The following is a 23909-nucleotide window of genomic DNA, read 5'->3' as shown; positions in this document are numbered from 1 at the left end:
TGCATTGTAGAGGGAGAGAGGAAATGTAAGACATGGGCTGGGTCCTCGTTGACAAGGCGACCCAGAAAAGCACAAAGAGGTAAAGAATGCTCTGGGACATGGTCAGTAGTACAGGGGCCACCACAGCAGCACAGAACTAAATACCCGATGAGCTAAAGGTGCTGCCAGGTGGTGAATGGACTTCAGATAAGTGTAAAGAAAAGGAAATAAGCCGTTACAGACCTTGCAAGGTGGGGAAGGACAGGTGCAGAGGCATGGCACGGGGGCGGGGTGGGGGAGTGTTCGTGGCACATCTCCTAGACACTAGGTTCTGTTCAGGCTGCAGCTTTGACCATCTTGCTTGCCTCGTATCCACCAATGCACGACACAGAGCAGGCTTTCAGTAAATTCCTGGTGAATGAGTGTGTGTGTGTGTGTGTGTGTGTGTGTGTGTGTGTGTGTATGCATAAGGCAGTGAGGGTACCCGAGGGCCTGAGGAAGAAGGTTCAAAGAGGGGAGATGATGCTAGAAAAGAGGGTCAGGGCCTGAGTGCCAGACTAAGACATTCCAGATCCTTCTGTCAACTGGGAGCTCAGTGTGGCTTGAGCAGGATAGTCCATCTAGGACAGTGTGCAGAAGGAGGGTCCCAAGTCATCAGGGCCTCTCTATGAATGGGGTGCCAAAAGCAAGGTGAGGAGAAATGTAGGATTTAGAGTCAGGCAGACCTGAGTTGGAATCCCAGTTAGGCCATTTTCTGTGACCCTGGACAAGGTCCTTCACGGTGCCGAGCCCCAGCCTCCATCTCCTGTCACTTAGCATCTGACACACACTCATGGCGCAGACCCTTGGCAGGGGTTTTGGTCACAGTTCGCTGTCACGGTATGATCATTTGCATGTTTTAGAGCAAAATCAGTGCATTCTCTGAACCAAAGAGGAGTCGGGCCTCAAAAGGGCGAATGGAAAGAACCATGGGTGTGGGGTTTGGGACCTGTGTGCTGGTGTTCTTTCATTCATTACTTGACTTCTCTGGGCCTTGGTTTCCTCACCTGAATAAGGACCAGAAGCACTTGCTCCAGGAATTTCTCCGGGGTACATCTTGGAAAGCACCAGCAGAGTGCTGGGCATGGGCTAGGGCTCCATACCAGTCCCTCCATCCCTCACCTCCCGTGAGCCGGTGGTCACCCACCCTTCCCCGTAGGCGGCTGAGAGCACAATGTGCAGTAGGAGCTGCCCTGCCCCATTTGGAGGAGATGGCACCCCTGATCCCTTGGCCTCAGTCCTGAGGCCACAGGTCCAATCCCTCCTGACACAGCCAGGCCCTAACAGAGGCCCCTGTGCCAAGCGAGGCACCGTGACAGCCCCTCTAGCTTGTTTGCCAGCCCACAGGGCAGGGGGCATGTCAGCGGGCACCGGGGCAGACACAGGGGTCTGTGGGGACCCCAAGAGCGTTTCCCCAGGTCCGGCTCTCAACACTGGGCTTGTCTGTCTCTAGCACTCTCTGGAGCAGCCCACAGCCCTCCTTCTGTGAGGAGAGGTGCGGGGGGGTGGGGGGGGGGGAGCCACGTGCTGGGACAGCCCCTCAGACCAGGGCCTTGAAGAGCACCCCTGTGCACAAAGAGCCTCGGAATCCAGCTTCCCAGGCACTTGGCCCCCTTCCCTGCATCTCTCCTCCTTCAAATGTGCCTTGCAGCTCCATGGGCAGGGGTGAAGGATGGGAAGCTGCGCTTCTCCAGGCACACGAAAACGGAATTGGCCGAGAGGCAGGGGAACTGTCGGTGGGAGAACACGATTCTGCCTTACAGGAACCACCATGGGCTTTAAAACCTCTGCTCCTCTATGGCACAGGGTTTGAGGTGACAGGAGATTCAGGTGATGATGTAGTGACACTTCCAAGCAGGGTTGACACACCTGCTTTCTCCCCACAACCATGTCTGCCTGAAAGGTGAGCTCTCAAGCTCCTCACCACAGCCCAGTGCGGGGGAAACCCCCCCTTCCCCCCTCCTCTCCCCCCCACCTCCCCTGAGGTCCAGGAGCAAGGCCAGGGCGGCCTCTGGCTTCCCCCATATCGCTGCGCCCTCTCCAGGCTCCTGTTGGCCAGGCCTCTGTCCCATCAGAGACCGCTCCTCACTCCCCCTGGCCTTGGATCCAGCCTTCTCCCACAACCCTGGGCTGAGGCTAGGGCTCTGCTCTTTGGGGAGGGTGGGGGGCAGAAGGGGCAGTGATCTCATCCCCCAAAAGGATTAGTCATGAGAGAGGCAGGGACAGATCTGGGGGGCAGGACGCAGGATGGGCTCCATGTAAATGACTCATCTTCCCGCCAGCTCCACAGGGCCTGGGTTTGACAGCTGCTCCCGGGGAGAGGTTGTTAAGCAGGAGCTACCCGGAGGCAGGAGTAGTTAACCGGCTTTTAATAACTCATTTTGCTGAATGATTTCTGGTGAGGAGAGAAAAACCTTAATCCCACAGAAGCAGCACAGAGTGGGAGGAGGTTCAAGTCAGCCCGGCTGGCTGGGAACGCCCATGCCAAGGTTCAAAACTGGTTCTCGGGGTCACTTGCCCATTGCTCACAGTTTACCAAAACTTTTCTAACATTAAACATCACTGGCCTGCAGCGCTCAGCCTTCTTTTCCCAGCCCCCAGCCCCCTGCCGTCTAAGCCACCCCCAACTGCTCTCCTGTTCTCATCAAGAATCATCCCAGAGGCCCCCACAGAACAACCCAAAAGCAAACAGGAGAATGAGGAGGGGCCCACATTCTCCAGGTGCTTTGCTGGCGGTGCCTCTTTGTCCTGAGTCATGGGGCATCTGGTATGAGCTCAGCCCCACGCTCAGCTGTGGAAAGAAGGGGACCAGGAGCTGCTGTCCTCGAGAAACTGTCCATCTGGTTTGCAATTGAGAGAAATCCACAAGTGCCAACAAATACAGCAGCCCACGGTCTTGGCTTTTCCGTAACGGTCCTGATTTCTAGGATCCTGCCATGCGAATTTGGGGGATTGGAGAAGGCAGTGCCTCCCTCTAGCTGGGCCTCCCACCGTGCACAAGGCCAGAGCCTGAAGCGAGTCCAGAGGGTGCTGTCACTCACCTGAAACTGCCCAGCAAACTGAGGCCCAGGGAGGTAAAAGCAGGCAGTGGTAGAGTCGGTCTTAGGTGTGTAGATGGGGAGCTCTTTCTTGCCGCTGAAACTTCTGGTCACGGCTCACCCCTGGCTTCCACGTTTCACCCGATGCACCTGAGCTGTGATGGAAGAGCCGTGCCTCTCCCGTGCTGTTTGCCAATTAAGCTCGCTGCTTTGTGAACACTCAGCATGTCCCAGGTGCTGCGGGAGGCGTGTGGGAACCACCTCCTCACAGTAACCTTCCGAGGTAGGCAGTCAGCAGGCCGTTTTTAGAGGGAGAAGTAACCTGTCCGTGTTGCCGCGTTCACAAGTGAGGCATGCGCCTGACGCCACAGCCTCTGCTCCCAGTCTCTGCTGTCGGCTCTCCAAGAAAGGTGACGTTGGCCCTTCCCAAGCCTGCAGGAATGGAGACATGCCAATTTTGTCTTCTGTAGCGTGAAGCTTCCGGAGTTTGTAAGTTTGTACAAAGGCAGGGCATGTTGCCGGATGTCAGGCTCAGATGCTGGAGAAGCTTCTGGAGGTGCCCCTGGAGGTGTTTCTAGAGGCCTCATTCCCACAGTGTTCCCATAGTTCAGCCTGAGAACAAGGTGGATGGGAAGTTCTCCCACATCGTCCCCTTCCTTCCACACGGTCACCTGATCCATAGGCGAGCGTTACTGGATACTGTGGGCCAGGCTGAGCCCCTCGCACACCCGGCCCGGTGCCCGGCACCCTCCCAGTGGACATGCTTTTCTCAGACCCAGGCCTCAGCTTCCTCCCTCTCCAAACTCCACTCCCTCCCCAAAACACACACCCTTCTGGACTGAACACAAATACACCTTCCTCCATAAGTCTTTCCCAGACCCTCCACGGGGAGGACCTCAGCCCCAGTACTGACCTACGCTGGTCCGGGCGCACCTGGGTACTGGGGACAGTTTTAAGTTTCCTCAGTGATTCTCTTGCATAGGCAGAGTGAAGAGCCACTGTTCGAGCCAAAAGCAACCGACCTCCCTTTCTTCCGAACTCCCCTGCGTTTGACTCTCTCCTTTATCACATCGCAAGCTCTTTCCTCCACGTTCACCTCCTGGCTCTGCCGCTTGTTCTGTGATCTGGGCAAGTTATTTAACCTCGGTGTCTTTATCTACTAAGTGTGACCGCATTTACTAATCTCACAAATGGAGATGATAACAATTCCCACTGTGGTTCATCACATCTAAGATTATAAATGCACCATCGATTAGAAATGCACCATTATTGTGTACTGTTAAGAATTTAAAATGTTGCCAAATAAACCATGCCAGGTCATTGACTGTAGGAAGCATCCTGATTTCAAGAATGTTAAAATTCAAGGGAAAAAAAGCTGTGACTTAGAGTGAATGAAAGCCAGTGCCTCATGGAGTCGTGAGGATGAAATGCATGGATATACATGAAGTCTTGGCACAGTGCCTGGAAATAGTGAGGGCTCAATACATGTCAGCTATTATTATCCCCCTCCACGTTTTTATTCCTCACTGAATGCTTTAGTGACTTTCCCCCACCGTTCTTTCAGCCCCAGCTCTCCCAAAATATTCGGGGCTTACCCAGGCTGGTTAGTTGTCCCCCAAGCCCCCCCACCACAGCCCGAGGGTCCAGGGCTGAGGCTCATGTCCCAGGGAAATCTTTCTGGCCTGATGCCTTCTCAAGTGTCCAACCTTCCTCCAAGAAGAAGCTCCCTCCTTCTCCCTGAGAGTCAGTGTCTTGGCACGGGCCACAGAGCAGCCCAATGGCATTCCACCTTCCACCCCCCAGCCCACCCTGAGTCTCCCACTGCTCCCTGCTTACCTGGTGGGGGGGGGGGGGGGGGGCGGGGAGGGACACAGGAAGGCCTGGCTGCTAACGTAGCCTTGGGCAAGACCCAGCCTCCTTGATATTAAAGTGAGGCTGTTCAGAGGTACCTGGGTGGCTCAGTCAGTTAAGCATCCAACTTCGGCTCAGGGCATGATCTCACGGTTTGTGAGTTCGAGCCCCGCGTCAGGCTCTGTGCTGACAGCTCATAGCCCGGAGCCTGCTTTGGATTCTATGTCTCCCTCTCTCTCTGCCCCTCCCCTGCTTGTGCTCTGTCTCTCAAAAATAAATAAATGTTAAAAAAAAAATTTTTTTTTAAAGTGAGGCTGTTCATCCTTCTAGCAGCCAGTCAGGAAGGATCAAATGAGATGGCTTCCCAGGGGATTGTGCCAAGCAGACAAGCGGAGCCCTGGTTAGGGTCACCAGATTGAGCACATAAAAATACAGGACACCTAGTTATATTTGAATTTCAGATAAATAATGAATCTTTTTTTTTTTTTAGTGTAAATGTGCCCCATGCAATGTTTGGGACATACTTACACCAAAAAAATGATTCGTTATTTATCTGAAATTCGTGTTTAACTGGGAGTTCTGGCTTTTTAAAATATTTAATTATGAGAGGAAGAGAGCAAGCACACACACACAAACACACTGCGGAGGGTCAGAGAGAGAAGGAGACCATCTCAAGCAGGCTGTCAGTGCAGAGCCTGGTGCTGCACTTGAACTCCTGAACCATGAGATCACGACCTGAACTGAAATCAAGAATTGGACACTTAACTGACTGAGCCACCCAGGAGCCCCGGAAGTTCTGTATTTTATCTGGCAATGCTAATGAGTCTCCTTGCCCATCCCTGCCCACTGACCCCACATCTCAGCTTTCCTACTGTCTCTGGTATTTAACTCTCACCCTTGAGAGATTCTTGAAATTTTTACTTTCAGTCATTCAGTCAACAAATAACTATCAGTGCCTACTTTACATGAGGTTCCTTTGTCCACTGTAGAGCACAGAAAGATTCATAATAATAAATCTTTATTTAGGGCTTATTAATGTGCTAGGCACTAAATATTCTGCATATATTTAACTCAAAACAAAAAGTTATTGAGGGAGTTATATTATCTCCATTTTACAGATGAGGAAATTGAGGCTCAGAGAGGTTAATTGGTGGAACTAGATTCAAACCTGAGCAACCTAGTTCCAAATAGCCAATTACGATGTGGTCCCACCTGCCAGGGATTCCCTGTCTCATTGTGGAGACAGGCCCCAAAAGGTAATTCATGCTGTAAGTCATCTGTGCTCACTACTCAGGATTCACTGACCAGCTGCAGCGGTATCACTGGATGCCAGGTTACAAATGCAGAATCAGGAACCCCGCCCCAGAATTCAACAAGATCCCCAGGCGGGTCCTAGGCAAACTAGTTTGAGAATCCCTGCTCCAAACCAGCAGAGGGAGAGTCTATTTATTCACTCGACAAGCTGAGCTCCAGCACGTTCTGCATCCCAGGGGCTATTCCAGGCACCGCATTGTCACGGTGACTGTTGAAAATGTGGGTACTCCTCAAGCGCTTTTAAAAATGTCTTATCCTCAATTCTTCCTGAGGGTGGAGTGCAGCATTTCCCAAAGATTATTCTTTGAAACACTCAAGTCACCTGAGGTGATTAAATACAGTCTATGGTCCAGTTAGTGTGGGGAACACTGGAGAGTGCCAGCACAGCCTACTCGGATTCATAAGTCACATTAACATAAGTGCTCTGAAAAGTCCTACCATAAATAAACATGTTGCCCTTACATCCACCTTTTTTTTTTTAATTTTATTAATTTTTTAATTAATAAAAAATTTTTATTTAAAAAAAAATTTTTATTTAAAAAAAAAATCTTTTTTTAATTCTCCTCTCCCCACCGCCATTAAGCATGTTTTATCATCTTAAGGAGCATATGTTTTTTTTAATGTTTACTTATTTTTGAGAGAGACAGAGCATGAGCAGGGGAGGGGCAGAGAGAGAGGGAGACAGAGGATCCCAGCAGGCTCCGCACTGTCAGCGCAGAGCCCGATGCAGGGCTCAAACTCACCAACTGTGAGATCACGACCTGATCCAAGGTCGGAGGCTTAACCGACGGAGCCACCCAGGCTCACCTTGAGGAGCATACTTTGGCATAGTGTATTACAGTTTACAAAGAGAGTTCACATTGCGGGGGGGCGGGGGGAGGTTTACGTTGTACAGATGAAATTGAGGCTTAGAGAAGTTAGTGGTAGCAATTTGCTTCACACTTGGCTGATAGAGGCCACAACAGAGGTCTTAACTTCCAGTTCAACTCTGGTTCTATTTCCTGGACACTGAGCTGCTCACCCAGGCCCTCAAACCATCACACCAGTTGGAGTATGTTTGGTGGCATGTAATGGAAGGTGTAAGCAGGCAAAAGGGTTTATGGGCTCAAGCAATGGGAAGGCTGGAGGTAGGTGGGGCAGCATGGCCAGTTTGATTTGACAGCTCACTGGGGCCATGAAGGCCCCATTTCTTTCTGGCTGCCTCCACTCAGCCTCCTGCAGTGTCAGCTTCATCTAAGGTTGGCCCCACCTCATGGCCACAGATGGCTGCCGACTACTCCTGGGGCCAGGGCAGCTCTAGAGCGAGAAATCTTTTAACCCGGGAACTATCAGAGAAACTCTTCTTTGAGCTGATTCACTTGAATGAAGTCACGTGTCCACTCCTACACCAATCTCTGTAGCCATAAAAGTGTCCTGCACTGATTGGTTTAGGCTTATCCATCCTTGAGCCAGTCATGGTAAGGGACTGGTAATCTCGATTGGCCTAGACTAACAGAGCCCACCCCTGATGCTCAGTCAGTTCTTCCAGTGGCCTGGCTGCCTCCTATAGGAGTTGGAGGTGGGAGGTGTTGTTAAGGAGACAGCCACAATATCCACAAGTGTTTTAGGCTGCTTGAAATTTAAATCAACAGAGCACCACAATATACCCTTTAAATATCTTACAATTTTATGTATTAATTATACCTCAGTAAGCCAATTTTTTTAAGGAATTTAAATCAAAATATTTGAAATTGGGCAGATTCCAACCAGTAGGACATACAGGACTACCTTATCACATTTTTTCTAAAGAAAGGGCTTTAGCCCGCCTGCATCAGAATCATCTGAAAACATTTGCTAAAATGTAGATTCCTGGGCCCTTTTCATGACGCACTAAATAAACTTCTGGAGTGGGAATCTGCATTTTGTTAGCACCACATTCTAACTGAGCTAACCAGCCTCTGCTTTGGAATCTGCCCTTTAATCATTTTAATCATACATCTCAGTTGCTTGGATCAGCCCTGATTTATGGCTTTCCTGGTGTAATGATGATCAGTGCCCCTTTTACTCTCAAAAGTATACTGGATTGGACTATATATTATATCTCCCCTTCTCTAAGTTGACACTGTAGAGCCAGCAGAAAATGTACCCCAGGTAAAGAGTGAAGACTCCCCAGCCTTCTGCCACAATGGAAAGGGCTTCAGAGTCAGCTCAGCCACTTACAAACGGAAACTCAGCCGGTACCTTCACCTCCCTTAGCTCATGTCCTTATTAAAGCTGATGATGCCTCCCTCCCAGGGTGGTTGGGGGATCGGATGAGAGGACAAGTGTCCAGTGTCCAGCACGGACGCTGCCAGCCAGGGGTACCCGATACAGATCAGTACGGGCCTCTCCATCTCGATTCCAGCCTCTTTGAGCTGAACTCCAGAGGCCCCGTCACCAGAGCCCCAATTGCAAAGGCGGCACCAGACAGGCTGTGGGAACGAGCTTCACAGTTTTTGTCAAAGTGGCATAATAAAGCCCCCAAGTGTCTGCTCTTTGCAAACGGGGATGGCAGATCAATTGTGGCATAAACAAAACAGCAGGCTTGGTGTGAACCTGGGGACAGATTATGCCTCTGCAGGGTGTGATTGGGGGAAGGAGGGGACTCTCAGGGTGCCTGGGGTTGCCTTTTTCTGGCTGAGGCTTTAAGGCCCCTCTCCGGAGCCAGCCTGGCTCCCCACAGATTGCCAGAGCTTGAGGGACTGCTACTCCACTCTGGGAAGCAGCACCAGGCACATACTCCACAGCCCTGACCCCAAGGCCTCAGTGCCCCCAGAGCTCTGAGCCTATCGGTGTCAATGGGGAAGGACAGTAAACTGCCACCTATCTCCTGGGCAGAGCAGACAGACAGTGTTGTGTGTAGAAAAGCAAAAGGAGGTGTCATGGGCACAGAGCCAGACCTCAGGAATAGGGCTGGTGGGAGGGACACTTGCATTGGGTGCTCTCTGTGCTGGCAGAGAAACTCCTGACCTGCCTGTCCCCTTCCTTCTGGGCCGACGGTGCCACAGCCAGTCAAGCATTTGGCATCACTTTGGGCCTGTGGTCATGGCCATGATGAGACCCCAGAGCAAGTTCTGGCTCAGACTCTGTGGGGGCATCAGAGAAAAGCTGTGCCCTGGCCCAGGGGTGAGCCTGCAGAGCAGAGGAGTAGATGAGTGCTAACCTCTAAGAAGGCAGCCCAGATACTCTGAGGGCAGGGACCGCATCTGCCCGGTTTTCCAACATACCCCGAGCCTAGCACGGAGTCGGCCAAGCTGTGTTTCTGAAGGAGTGAACGGGTGGATGTCTGTCTTCCTGTGGCGTATCTAGTGCTGTGGCCTTATGGGGGCCCTAGGATAAGGCCATAACCCTCTGGGGAGGGAGAATGGTCAGTGGGAAACATGTCACATTCTCAGCCCCGTCATGAAGGGAAGAGGCAAATCCTCAACAGGGAACCCAGACTCTGGAGGGGGGCCAGGAATCCAGACATGGGGGAGTTTGGAGGAATCTGAGGCTGCTCCTGGTGGCCTGGCCTTTGACTCAGGGAGGGTAGGTCAGCTACGGGCAGTCCTGTGAGGACCCCAAGGGGCAGATGAGCCGCCAGCCAGACTGTTAGCCAAAAGTACAGGCCCCCCTGTATGGCATGCCTCCTGCTGTCCCTAACCAAGCCCTGGGACATCTGGTTCTAAAGCCTTGCTTGTCTTAGCTGTGCCACAGGAGGGGTGATGCATCCATCTCAGTGGGAACGTTAAAGGAGGAGCCGTGGCCCCTCTCCCCGGCAATGGTCCAGGGAAAGAGAGCCACAGGGGACAGAGGACTCTTAGGGACACGAGTCATGACTCAGGGTCAGCCAGCCTCCCCGGGGGAAAGTGCTCTCTTGGCTGCCAGCCTTGGAGGACTGAGATGAGCTGTTACAGTTGGAAAGGAGGCCCTGCAGTGCTCTCAGAAGGCAGTTTGGGATTGGTGGAAAGAACATGAATGTTAGACAGCAACAGACCTGGGTTTCAGGCACAGCTTCCCGCTCTGTGCTGTGAGGCCTTGACAACTACCTAACCCCTTGGTGAGTGGGGTGTCCCTCCCCCACAGCTGTGGCCAAGATGGAGTGAGGCGAGAAAGGACTGTGGGCTCGAGCTGGGGGCTTTGCTGCAGCAAGTGAATCCACGTGGAACCAGTTTATCCAATGGCCTGACACAGAAGTGACCTTGTCTTCATCTGCTGTCTTAAGGAACTTCCCTTCGGATCCCTTCAGGTCTTGGGCAGATGCTAGAGTTTTCCAATCAGCCGTTTTTTTTGTTTGTTTGTTTGTTTGTTTTAAGTACCATTAGTCTTAAAATTGAAACTCATTCTCAGATATCCAGTCCCATCTAAATCCAATATAAATCCAGTCTTCAAGTTCACTTCTAATCAAAGATCAGCTTCTCCCTCCAGCTCCATGTCTGGCCCTTAGCTCAGGGGCCTGTGGGGGGAGGGCAGTCTGTTGGCTCAGTCTGACATCATTGGTGCCACTATAATCCTTTCTTACCTATTGCCCACTGTTAGAACAGACATACCCTTTCATGGGGCCTATCTATGGGTCTTTGGAGACCACCCACAGGGCCCACTTTACTGCACCATTCCCTCAGTGGGGGCACCCTCTCCATCCTACCTCCTGGGAGTGCCTCAAATGCTGTCCCAGCACCCCATCTCCTAGCCTCTTATTGCTAGAGGCCCCTCCACCCAGCAGCAACCCTCTTAGTCAGAATGTCTTCAGACCTGGCTGCCTTCTGCACATCCACTTGACCCTGTCACTCTCACACAGCCTTGATGCAACAAGCATCTGAAGTGCAGACTGCTCCCCTCTTCCCACCTCTGTCTGTGTGGCCCGCTCCAGTCAGCCTCTCACCCAGAGAACTCTCCAGCACAGCTTCAGACTCTAGGAGATACCTCTGACTCTCCCAGAACTCTCACTATACTCCATCCAGGGGCCCTGGATGGGCCTGCCTAGTTCTGCAGGTCAGCTAGCCTCTGGGAAGTGAGCTGCCAGCTCCCCTCTAGCTGCAGGCGAGGTGCTCTTGACCGCACCCCCATCACTTGGCCTGAGGGTAGGTGGAGGATGCCACAGCACCTCCTACTATGACAACCACTCTGCTACTTCATGACCATCTCCCGTTATCCCAGCCTTTCCATGTAGCCCAGGGCTGGGGGGTGCTAGTCACCAGACCCATTTTGATCTAGTAATTCTGCATAAATGTATCTAGAACTTCTCTTTCCAATAGGGGATAATGTGCCACGTGTCACTCTTAGCTTTGAGATTTCAGCTAAAAATCCTAAAGATTAGGAAAATCCCATTCAGTATTCTCTTAGGCAAATTAATTTTCCAGGCTCAGGACTTTCCATTTCTTCAGGAATCTAGCAAAGTGATCCCCTATTAGAGGTGCTGTTTTTCCTCAATGTGTAGAAGCAGTGTCGGGTAGAATGGTCTAAGACCAGGCTAGAAGCCAGGACATGTGTAAGGTATGTGTTCCCAACAAGCTATAGATCATGTCACTTCTGCCCCTGCTCCCTCACTTATACAGCGAGAGATCAAAATTAAGGTCCCTTACAGTTAACAATCTAGCAGGTTTAAAAATTTTTTTTAATGTTTATTTATTTTTGAGAGAGAGAGAGCCAGAGACAGAGCATGAGCGGGAGAGGGGCAGAAGGAGATGGAGACACAGAATCTGAAGCAGGCTTCAGGCTCTGAGCTGTCAGCACAGAGCCCGATGTGGGGCTCGAACTCAAGCTGTGAGATCATGACCTGAGCCAAAGTCAGAAACTCAACTGACAGAGCCACCCAGGTGCCCCATAGAAGTTTTTAAAAAAGTTTTTCTTATCATAAGAGTACCAACAAAAGTCACAAGGCACATGGTTAGACAATTATACAACACCCATGTAACCACTACCCAGATTAACATTTCTGGCATCCCAGAGGCCCTGTGTCCCCTCCCGTTTATTACCCCCTGCCATCCCCAGAGGAAACCCCAATTGTGACTTTTATTGAAATCACTTCCTTGATTTTCCTTATAATTTTACCAACCGAGAATGCGTCCGTAAAAAAATTACTATAGTTTGGTTTTGCCTGGTTTTGAATTTGAATTTTTTATAAATGGAATAATACAGAATGCATTCTGTGTTCAGCCTCCTTTTTGTGAGATTCATTCATATTATTGCAAGTAGCTGTGGTTCATGCTTTCTCATTGCTGTAGAGTATTTCCTTGTAGGAACAGACTGACTTAGTTGTGGACAATTGGGTTATTGATCCAGGACTTTATATAAATGTGCACATGCAAACAAGCGTGCACACACACACACACATGCACACACACAAATACAAATACTCTCACTCCACATGTAACCATATAGATTCAAAGCTGATTTCTTTATGAATTCAAGAACTTGGATTTGGCTTTGAAGTGTGGAAAAATCCGTTAAATTGCTTACACTGCTAATTTGTTGTTGTTTTTTTCACTCTCTTGTGGCCCAAATCTGAATCTAAGGATATAATCCATCTTCCTCAACATGGATATTGTCATAGCTTTTCTCCTAAATTAAGTTATTAAGCATAAGATGAAGATCGTGGTCAGGCAATTGAGATTTCCTCCAGGGAATCTCAAGAATGATTAGCATAGAGGCTAAGGAATTACTGGAAAAAAATCTTTTACCTCTGGCTTTTTTAAGGAAATAGTAAACCAAGTGAGACAGAAGTCTTCAGCACCCAGTTCCCAGGGCTGGCTTCACCCCACTAGCAGCACACAGGCAGCCCCTCTGATGTGGCACCTAAATTTAATAGGGATGCCCCTGAACTTTTGCTGCAGAGGTGGGAAAGGTGCCATGGTGCTGTTTGGACAGATGATCTATTTCCAGCTCAGACTCCGAGCGGCAGTGAATATTTGTGCAAAGAGATTAAACCCCCTTCCGAAACCAGAGTGGGTTATGGGTCCCACAGAGAGCCTACAGCCCACAGCCAGCTGAGCACGCAGGTGGGAGGGGAGAGCTGCCCGGGATGGCAAGGGCAGAGCACACTGGTGGGAAGCCAAGCCTTCGGCAGAAATCAAATGATAAAGAATCTCCCTTAAAGCCTGTGCTTTGAACAAGTGGACACGTTAAGGCTTAATTATGAACTAAAAGCAATAAATAGCTGCCCAGGCACAGAACAGGCCTCCTAGGACAAAAGTGACCCCAGACACATGGCAGCATAGGACCCCGCTGGGCCACCACCTTTCCCTTGGCCACAAGTCTGAGCAAGGGTGATGGTGGTCCTTGGATGAGAAAGACACCCAATGACACCCCATGGTAGAGCCAGCTCGCTCCCTGAATGTTGTGGACTCATTCTCAAGCTTTTTGTCAGTTTCATAAACCCCCTTTTCAGAGACCATCACACATAGCCACCTGGACTGAACACACTGTACCTGGTCCCTAGTAATCCCAGATCAAATGAAGCCTTTATGGAATTGTGTCCTAGGGAGGCCCACGTGTGCCATTGGTTACATTAAAAAAAAAAAATTGAGGGGTGGGAGAGCAGGTGACATCTCTTTGTAGGCTTTGTAGGTATCTCAATGGTTTGCACCCATACAGTGGTTTCATTTCATGAGTCTTTATGGGTCCTTCCTAGTAACCATCCTGCCCACCCATCTAGATCCACAGACCCCAAGAGGAGGAGCCACATCTCTGCCATCAGTTTAGGTGTTGCCCCAATCAGGAACCACGCCGCCAAGGGCGAGAAATGTCTAAGTACTGTTTCCCCTCCCCCGAGTGATGCCACTCGGTAGGAGCCGCGTCAACACCTATGTACGCCCGGCTCCCCCGCCCAGTGGGCACCACCTGCCCAGCCAGGACCTCGCTGACCCTTGCCCTGTCTCCACAGGTTTTGGCATGACCACCCCCGCGACGGTAGGCGGGAAGGCCTTCCTCATCGCCTACGGGCTGTTCGGCTGCGCCGGAACCATCCTGTTCTTCAACCTCTTCCTGGAGCGCATCATCTCTCTGCTGGCCTTCATCATGCGCGCCTGCAGGGAGCGCCAGTTGCGCCGCAGCGGCCTGCTGCCCGCCACCTTCCGCCGCGGCTCGGCGCTCTCGGAGGCCGACTGCCTGGCGGGCTGGAAGCCCTCGGTGTACCACGTGCTGCTGATCCTGGGCCTGTTCGCCGTGCTGCTGTCGTGCTGCGCCTCGGCCATGTACACCAGCGTGGAGGGCTGGGACTACGTGGACTCGCTCTACTTCTGCTTCGTCACCTTCAGCACCATCGGCTTCGGGGACTTGGTGAGCAGCCAGCACGCCGCCTACCGGAACCAGGGGCTCTACCGCCTGGGCAACTTCCTCTTCATCCTGCTCGGCGTGTGCTGCATCTACTCGCTCTTCAACGTCATCTCCATCCTCATCAAGCAGGTGCTCAACTGGATGCTGCGCAAGCTGAGCTGCCGCTGCTGCGCGCGCTGCTGCCCGGCGCCCGGCGCGCCCCTGGCCCGGCGCAACGCCATCACCCCGGGCTCCCGGCTGCGCCGCCGCCTGGCCGCGCTCGGCGCCGACCCCGCGGCCCGCGACAGCGACGCCGAGGGCCGCCGCCTGTCGGGCGAGCTCATCTCCATGCGCGACCTCACGGCCTCCAACAAGGTGTCACTGGCGCTGCTGCAGAAGCAGCTGTCCGAGACGGCCAACGGCTACCCGCGCAACGTGTGCGTCAACACGCGCCAGAACGGCTTCTCCGGCGGCGTAGGCGCGCTGGGCATCATGAACAACCGGCTGGCCGAGACCAGCGCCTCCAGGTAGACCGCCCGGCCGCGCCACGGACCCTCGGCGGGCTGGCGTGCCGCCGGCCGTGGTTTGCTTTCCTTCTCTCAGACGCTGGCGCTTTCTTAATCTTTATCCAATAAAATCAAACCAAAAAAAAAATTTTTTTTTAAAGAAATACTATTTGGCCAGGCCTGATGTTATCCAGGTCAGGTTTTGGGGGAGCCTGCTTTCCTCGTGGGTCCCCTCGTGAAGAACGGTGGCCCCCAGCAGATTCTCCTCCAGGGAGAGAGAAAGTGGCACCTCAGACCCCTACCAGGTGCGTACCGCAGCCAGGAGAGGGCCATCCCTGGGTTTTGCGGACTGGCACTGAACCCCGTCCCCATGCACATAAGCAGCCGGCAACCCCAAAGCATATGGTGCAACTTCTCCTGGCTCTGAATTACCTCCGCAGCATTTAGAATCCTGGCCCAGCCTAGCAGCTTCCTTCTGGTCGTCAGAAGTGATGTAGTCACAGTTTTGACAGGTGGGGGTGGGGAGAGCCATATGTTGCCTACCGATGTATATAAATAGAACAGCCGCTACACACGGAGAATGGTGTAGTATTATGCAATGAGATGAAACATAGCACCAACTTGCGGACTGTGGCATTTCCCCGAGTGTTAGAAATTGGGATGGTAAGGGGCTCAGCTGGCCTTTCTCAGCCTGGAGTTAGTGCACTTAGCACACAGGGCAGCTACTTCCAATGCCGAAAACCCAGAGTGGACGGCAGGGCAGGGAGCAGGGGAGCACTAGCGCTGTAGGAGCCCTGCTTTGCTTCAGCCAGCTGATCTTTGAGGCTCCAGGCACATCTCATAACCCCCCAACCCTCCTTTCTCTCACCAGCGCTGTCCTTGGGAATGCTTTTTATTACTAACCAGGAATGTCTGAGTCTTCTCAGACAAGATCTTGCTTTGTTGGTGTGGATTTTGTTTCTTAACTCCCGTTGAGCAGTTCATTTTTCCCCTTTTAGAGAACCTGAGGGTGCAGAGTGCAGTCCCCAGAACCCCTTTCTCCTCCTCTCTGAGTCAGGGCTCTGCAGGACCGGGCTCGGCCTCACCAGAAAGCAGCCATCATGCAAATGTTAGAGAATCTGGCTCCAGAGCCCATAATGTTTGGGGGACAAATCCCATTCTAAACCCTGTTTGGCCCCTACTGACAATCAAGTGGATTTTTCTCCACACACAGTCTGTATTGGAGGTGGAGGAAGGCAGGAGGTAGGGAGCTGATGGAATGGGTGGATGGAAGCGGTTTTAGAGTTAAAGTTTTGCTTGGGATGATCCTTAAGCTGAGGGACGCCCTCTTCTGCATAGAGGTCACTGAACTGAAGGAAGGTCAGATGCTGCCTTCATCGAAAGGCTGGGGGTCTTGGACTATAAATGAATAATGCTCTTTCAGCCCATTTTCCTCATCTGAAAAGAAGGTCCCAAGGACAAATGCAACAGAAACAATGTGACACACCAATATATACAGCTTCTGATAGGAAGTCTTACTTCTAAGACTCCTAAAGCACCAGGACACCTCACACTGTCTGCCTGAGAGGCATGGAAAGCCGTGAAATCTGCACCCCCTGGCCTCCAAGGAAGCATATGTGCCTGGAACACACACACACACACACACACACACACACACACACACAGCATTAAGAGTCATGCTTGAATGTCAGCCTCCCCTTTCTCCTTCCCGTTCATGACAAGAAGGGAAAAATGCATTGGGATCTGAATGATTCTCTAGCTACTTCGGGTAGCTAATTTCTAACTCAGATTAGGATTGGGACTTAAACACAGCTCCTAATCTGAGGGTAAACCAATGACACAGAGCAGCCAGGAGAGAGGACAGTCTTGCTAGATCCTGAAGGGTAGGCTTCCAGAGAGGATTTGCCATGACTGTCACTCAGGCCCGCTGGTGAGCACCCCACCCCTGCCCCACCTGAGCCGTGGCTTTAGTCCCACTGCAGTGACTGCACACTCAGAGGCACAAGTGCTCTAGGCCAAGGCCCTCTCACAGGATCTAGAAGTAAAGTGTCATGTTTATCCCTCCAAATGAAGGAAAGCTGAAAAGGCATCCAATTAGAGGTGTCACCCAGGCAACGAGCAATAACTTGGGGATCTGAAGCATACAGAGGGGGTGAGAGATCCCCATGATAGAGGCATCTAGATCATGAGGACTTAATAACAGGCAAAACAGAAGCCAACCCAGAGGAAGTGAGCCCCAGCAACGGCACAGGAAGCTTAAGACCTAGCTATCGAGGTTCTTTGAGCTAGACAGGCCAAAGACGTGTCCAAGCCATCCCCCTGACCAGTGCTCAGGACTGCACAGAACCGTGTCTCTGCAGGAGGAGCAGGACCTGCCTACAGAGAAGAACTCAAGACCTTCCTTGGCAGTCTTCTCTGTCAGGAGTGCTTCCTAAAGTCTATCCTAAATTGCTCATGCTGCAGCCTTAGCTGTTTTCACTTCTTCTCCTATGTTCTGCCTTTGGAAGGAGACCATTGTAAGCAGCTTGAGCAAGCTGCTGAAGGAGCCTTAAGCATGGCTTATGGGGGCCGGGAAGAGAGCCTCCCCTCTCACCAACCTCCCAGAGAAACACCAGCCTCCAGCATACTAAGGTAGCTCAGGATCCAGGGGCATGCTCATATTTTTGCCCATGTTCCCCTAGTCCCCCACCCAAATTTAGTATGTCATTGTCCTTCACTTCAGGCCAGAGGGCTCAGTGCTCCAAATGCCAGGGGCTGCTTCTCCGGAAAAGCTGGGCTCCCAAAATTAGGGGGATTGATGGAGCCTAGACCCATACCTACAGACTTATGTGGCATCCTGCTTGAGGGTGAGCCCTGAGAACCAGGACCGGGGTCCTACCATCATTTCAGGAATAGTGACACTGATAGGGACCCCTTTCTTTGGTGCAGGTTCTTCTGAACCTCAGGCCCCATAAGAAAGGGCTCCCCATTCGCTTAGATACTGTGGCCCATCCCACCATGCAGGACTCTCCAGTTTGACCCAAAGTTGGTAGCTCACTGCAGTCTGCCGCTGTCCCCGCTCCTCAGGTTGCTGCCTCACCTTAGGCCCCTACTCACCCCTCCCAGGCTGGGGCTATGGGGCCCTAAGCAGCCCTTGACACCCGCTGTGGCCACACAGAGGCCAGGATCTTAGTGAGCAGCTGGGACTTCTCAGAGATGAGCAGGCAAATAAAGAAGCCACCCTTGATGTCCTTGCTTGCTAATAAGGCCAGGTGGTCAGGCTCTTCTGTCCTTTGATTGAAGCCAGAGCCTCTGAGCCTGGAGAAGGAGTCAGAAGGCTCAGGTAGTGTCATGCCCTCAGTTTGTGGAAAATGCCAGTCAGTCCTGGGCATTTGTCCAGGAGCTTCACACATCACAGCATCATGTGCACCTACATGCACTCACACACCAGCCTTACAAAGAGCTACTAGCCCCTTCCCCCAAGGAAAAATCCCAGTCTAGATCACGTTGAGAAGAAAGATTCCCCATTTTTAACTCCCTGGAGATCTTCTAGGGCCTGGAAAATTCCTCTCCTCCTTGGGGGAGTTTCACGTACACTTTGCATGAATTTGAATCTGTGTTTTACATAGAAGCCAGCGTCCAAACCCAAGCCAAACCCTGGAAAATAGCTGCTAAATTTACAGCAGGGCTCCTCCATCCCTGTGGCCTCCTAGCAAATGCCCTCTTCCTGTGTGCTTTGGGGGTGAGGGTGGCTGAGCCCTCACAGCCGAAGGAGAAGCTTCTGGGGAGCTGAGGCATATGGAAGTCCACAGAGGTGGAGACCGCAGGAGCTGTGGGCCAGGTGGTTCCGTCTTACTGTAATTTCTTACATTCTTAACAAAAAGCACAATTCCACACACACACTGTCTGGAAAGCACATCCAGACAGACTGCTTAGGGCCTTTCTGAGTCCAGAAGAGGCGCTGGGGCTTCTCTGTTGCAGGGGTTGTTGTACAGCGAGCTCATCGCGGTGCCGGTGCCACTGAAGGCTGCACACTCTGTGGGGGTTAGGCGGGGAGAGGGGAGGCGGGGGGAAGGGCTGCTGGAACCATTCCCGACCCAGGGCAGGCTCCTCAGCATGGACTCAGGGCCTGGACTCTTGCCCCTGGGGCAGGCCTGGCACTTTCAGGCACCTCGTTAAGCGCTGAGAAGCGATGAGATTTCTGTACTAACCTGGCCCAAGACCCTCTTCCCCTCTCTTTCAGCCTCTTCCTCCTCTCTCCCCTCCCTAGGGAAGCTCCACCTTGCTTTACAAATCATTTTCTATGCTACTGTGTTCTCTCAGGAGGGGGTTAGAGCATGCGGGGTAAGCCTGCAGGGTTTCTTAAACAATACATTTATTTTTCTGAGCAGTAACTCCAAGACAGGAGTTGAAGGGTGTTTAAATTAACAATGAATAAAATGCAGCCTGCCACCTCTTTGAGCTGTTTGCGGTCTGTCTGTCAGTCTCCTGCCTCCCCACCTCCCTGATCACACCTCTTCTTAGGGGGCCCCAGGAGACCTGTTTCTTGGATCCAGGCCCTAGCAGCAGCTCCCTGGGGAAGTTACTCAGCAAAACAACAGTGACATCCATCTGGAGGGTGGGGGGCACCAAAGGATCTCGCAGGCAACTGGGCTGAATTGGGCCAGTGTCCAAGGGCCAGGTCTGGAAGGAAGACAGGCACAGAAGACATTGGCCTCATTGTGGCAGGGGCTTTCAACCCTTGTGGTGCGCCAGATTCTCCAAAGGACACTTGAGAAGATACTGATGCCCAGGGCCCACCCCACCTCTGCCCCCCACCCTCATCCCCTCACTCCCAAGATTTGTTCAGGAATGCTGAACGGCAGCTTCCAGTTTTGGAAGCTGCCCAGGTGCTCCTAATGGACATCCAGGGCCTTGAACCCACACTCTAAACACAGAGCACTCTCGTCACGGTGTGGAAAGTGCACTCACTTGGAAGCTAGGAAGTCTGAATTCTCGTTCTGCCTCAGGCAGTCACTGTGCTGGCTCAGATCCTCAGTCTCCCCATCTCTAAAATGGTTGGATAATGATATTGTGCCCCCCCCCCCCTCTCAGGAGTCTTCTAAAAACTCAATGAGAGGTTGAGAACTCTGAAAAGTATAAGCTCACCATAAACACAAGGTGTCACCCTGAGAGGGACCAGGCAGTCCCCACTGCTTCTGCAGTGCCAGCTGGGGAAGGAGGTTCCATCTAGATGGTTGCTTCTGGCCTCTGCAAACCTTGCCTTTTTGGCACGACCTTAATCAGCGTATTAGTGCAAAGTCCACAGCCTCATGGAGGTCATCTTTTTCCCTCAGGGTGCCTTCCCTAGAGATGAGAAGTAGTTGACAGGTCCCTCAAGGATGGGTCCCATCCCCCTCAGTCTACAAAATCACTCTCTCCCCCTACCCCAAAAGTTTCACAGACTGTAGTGTGACACAGTGTACTATTTTCTATTCTGTTTTGTTTTAATGCTGGTCAAAGCTATTACATTGATTTCCTGATGAATCACACTCAGCAGTTTGAAAAAACACTGGCTTACAGTGTTTCTGGAATGAAAGCTTCCTATCACCCTGCTTCCAGCTAAGACCCATTAGCTAACTGTGGTAGTGGAGGAGCCCAGCAAGCCTCCTTTCTCTCTGGACCCCATGCCCCAGCTGCATAATCTGCTCAGGCAGGTGATTTAGCTGCACAAAGGAGTACTTGCCTTCCTTCCAAGTTGGAGGCCTATGATTCCTCTGACGTTTTAGACCCCAGGCAGCCATGCCCAATGGACTGCCAACCCTCTCCCTTCTGTGGTAGGTTACCCTTCAGTTCGCCTAAGAAGAAAAGGAGCTTACATTTATCAAGCCAGGCCCTTGCATATTTATCTCACTATCCCCTACCTCCCCTAGGAATTTGGTATTTTCCCCCATTTTGTCCTGGGTCAGAGAGTTAAGTAACTTGTCTAGTTTAGGGCCAGCCCCCCGCCTCGTCATATTAGGGGCTGGAGAGACAAGGGTGAAAAGGATAGCACAGCCCTCACCATCCGGGAGACCAGGCCCCGCAGTATGGCAGGATGGGAGCCACACATCCACAGGGCAGTCTGGGCTGTGGGAGTGCCCAGGGGGATGCAGCCAGCTCTTCATCCAGGTGGAGAAGGCCCTCAGAGGCAGAGTGTCCAAGGTGAGCATGCTGATGAGGGACAGAAGTGAGCCAGGCAGGGGGAGTGGCAAGTGAGGGACCAGGGAGGGGAAGTGGGTGGGGACCAGGGAGGGGAAGTGATCTCTTGCCTGGAAGAACTGGAGTGTGGGCAAAGCAAATTACTCCCTGGCCCCTTCCTACTCCATTTTCAAGGAAACGGTCAGTGGAATCACTTAACCAGAGGCGATGAGCGCTCCCTTCTGCCCTGTTGCTGCCTCTCTGGCTGCCTGCCAGCAGACCTCTTGCTCTCACTGAGGCTCCTCTTCCACATCAACAAAGTGAGGGCTGGCCCTTGGGCTCTGTCACTGCAGCTCAGGAGAGGAGGGGAGGGGGGAGAAATGTAAGTGTCCATGAAGATTCCTTTAAGAACCATACTTAGCAAACATCTGCCAAGTGGCTAACCCAACATGGACAATTTATGCCAGCTCTTTCTCCATGGGCTGTGCTAAGCAGGACTGGCCATCTGGATGCAGGATGGAAGGAAATATGCCCACTGAAGGCTGGCCAGCTTCCTGCCGAAAGCTGCAGCTTCCACACACATTCCCAACCCTGTGAGAACCTCTGTGAGCTTCAGGTCACCGTTTCCATGTGTCTCTGCTTCCTCCAGGACAAATATAGGACCATTCTCTAGAGTTTTGCTGTTCAAGGCAGTGCCCACTAGCCACACACAGCTATTTAAATTTAAATGAATTTAAAATTAAATTTTAATTAAATTACAAATTCAGCTCTTCAGTTGCAGGAGCCACATTTCAAGTGTTCAATACTCACATGTGGCTAACAGCTACCACATTGGACGGCACAGCTAAAAACTATTTCTGTCACTGCAGCAAGGGCTATTACAAAGGATGCTCTAGGTAGCTCTGGGTCAGAGAGCTTGAACTCCAGGGCCACCCTGGGATGGGGGGTGGTATTTATCAAAATCTCAGTGGTCAATTAGGAGCACCTGAGTAGCTCAGTAGGTTAAGCGTCTGACTTTGGCTCAGGTCATGATCTCATGGTTCATGAGTTTGAGCCCCGCGCCAGGCTCTGGGCTGACAGCTCAGAGCCTGGAGCCCGCTTCAGATTCTGTGTCTCCCTCTGTCTGCCCCTCCAGTGCTTGCACTTGGTCTCTCGCATTGTCTCAAAAATGAATAAACATTAAAAAAAAATTTTTTTTTAATCTCGGCGGCCAATTAACACCCAAGTTTATAGACCTTTTCTACCTATACTCCATCGTCTCTGTTTCTCCAGATCCAGAATGTTCTTAAAGTCCTTCTGCTCATAATCAGGTCACAATCCTGCTGAGTTTCACTCAGTAAGCACATACCCACAGTTTGAGTGCTGCCTGAAGGTGAGGGTTTAGGGGTGTTGAGAAGGCCCATCAAAGTAGATTTTGGAGCCTTTCCTTTTGTCTGCCCAGGATACTCTCCTGTCCCTTTCTTCTGGGACTGATATCCCTGTCCTTCCTTTTGAAAAACCTGCCCCACCTCCCTGTGGTCTAGCGGACTTGTCAATCATAGGGTGCCTCCTGTGTTAATTAGGAATGTGTTTGGCTGCAATTAACAGAAAATCCAACAGAGAGGAACAAAGAGACAGAAATAGGGTTTTATTTGATGTTTGCCAGAGGTCTGGGAGCAGGTGCCATAGTAAGGCAGTAAGGCCAGCTTGCCTTCTCTCCCGCTCACCATCTTCAGCATGTTGGCTTTAGTCCTCATGCTGATCACCTCAGGTGCCAGAGGCAGCCACACCTCCAAGTTTCATGTCTATGTTGCCACCAGCAGGCAGTAGGAGGGGCGACTTCCTGGTAAGTGACTTGCCCAGGCCTTCCTGGGGAGTTTCTGCTGGCATCTCATTGACTGGAAGAGTGTCACATGTTCACCATCACCTACAAGGGAGGCCAGGAGCCAGAACAATCCTCTTTATAGGAGCATGGCAAGGGTGAGAGCCTTTGGATGGTAAGGAGTGAGACCACCTACATACTGGACCTGGCATCCTCCCTCTAGGCTGGATCACCCATGGTTCCACATCCTCACTGGTATAAGGGAGGGCACACGCCGCAGGCCAGGGGAGCACCCCATTGGCTTTACAAGGATCGGGTGTGATGGAGTGGCCCTTTCTTCTTTTAAATTACAAGCTAGGCCTGGTGCACCAGTCAAGGCAAAGTTAATGCAGTAGAATGCAGTCCACCTGGTTTAAGCATAACACATTTATTATAGGTGGTAAACTCTGACCTGGCCACCTAGGTCACTGACACTGACTCAGTGATGCTCCAGGGCACTGCTGCCATAGCCCCCAGGCAGGGTCTTATGTGCTTGGGAGAGACACTTGGGCACCATAATCCTAAGACGGGCACCACAAGCAGCCAGGAGGCCCCATCCAACCCTCCGTGCTTACACAACTGACAGACCCAGTCAGCATCACTAGGAGACTTTGCTTTCCTGCTGTGGGACACAGAGAGAATTTGCAATCTTTTAAAAAAAGACCTACTCCATTTCCCCTCCCCAAACTTCATCTGAACAGCCCTCCCAGACCCTTTCCTCGATCAGGTTTTCTGCTTGGCTGTAAAACTTATTCATTCTATTTTTAGTCTCCGATGGGCTTTACTTTGTATTTACCCTGGGCTAGCAAACAGCCTGTACATCACTGGGAAAGCCAAAAAGGCTCTCAAGACAGACACACCCAGAGAGCCAGGGCACTAAGGGGGTTGCTACATCTCCTATGATCGGGGAAGCAGCTGTTTTCATAAAGGCCACCATGATGAAGAAGCCACTCC

The 23909-nt window shown here is 51.7% G+C and overlaps 1 protein-coding gene across 1 annotated transcript in view; it reads left to right on the top strand.

Moving 5' to 3' along the window:
• Window positions 1-19412, top strand: part of KCNK12 (potassium two pore domain channel subfamily K member 12) — a 53919-nt gene extending 34507 nt beyond the window's left edge. The window contains exon 2 of the mRNA XM_043603331.1: window positions 14101-19412. Coding sequence (XP_043459266.1) covers window positions 14101-15002 — 902 coding nt within the window. The 3' untranslated portion in view covers window positions 15003-19412. The remainder of the gene's footprint in view (window positions 1-14100) is intronic.
• The last annotated feature ends 4497 nt before the right edge of the window (window positions 19413-23909 follow it).

This window comes from Prionailurus bengalensis, chromosome A3, assembly GCF_016509475.1.
Source record: "Prionailurus bengalensis isolate Pbe53 chromosome A3, Fcat_Pben_1.1_paternal_pri, whole genome shotgun sequence".
Taxonomy (NCBI): domain Eukaryota; kingdom Metazoa; phylum Chordata; class Mammalia; order Carnivora; family Felidae; genus Prionailurus; species Prionailurus bengalensis.
The sequence above is the reverse complement of the archived record's forward strand: the minus strand, read 5'-3'. Positions and strand labels throughout refer to the sequence as shown.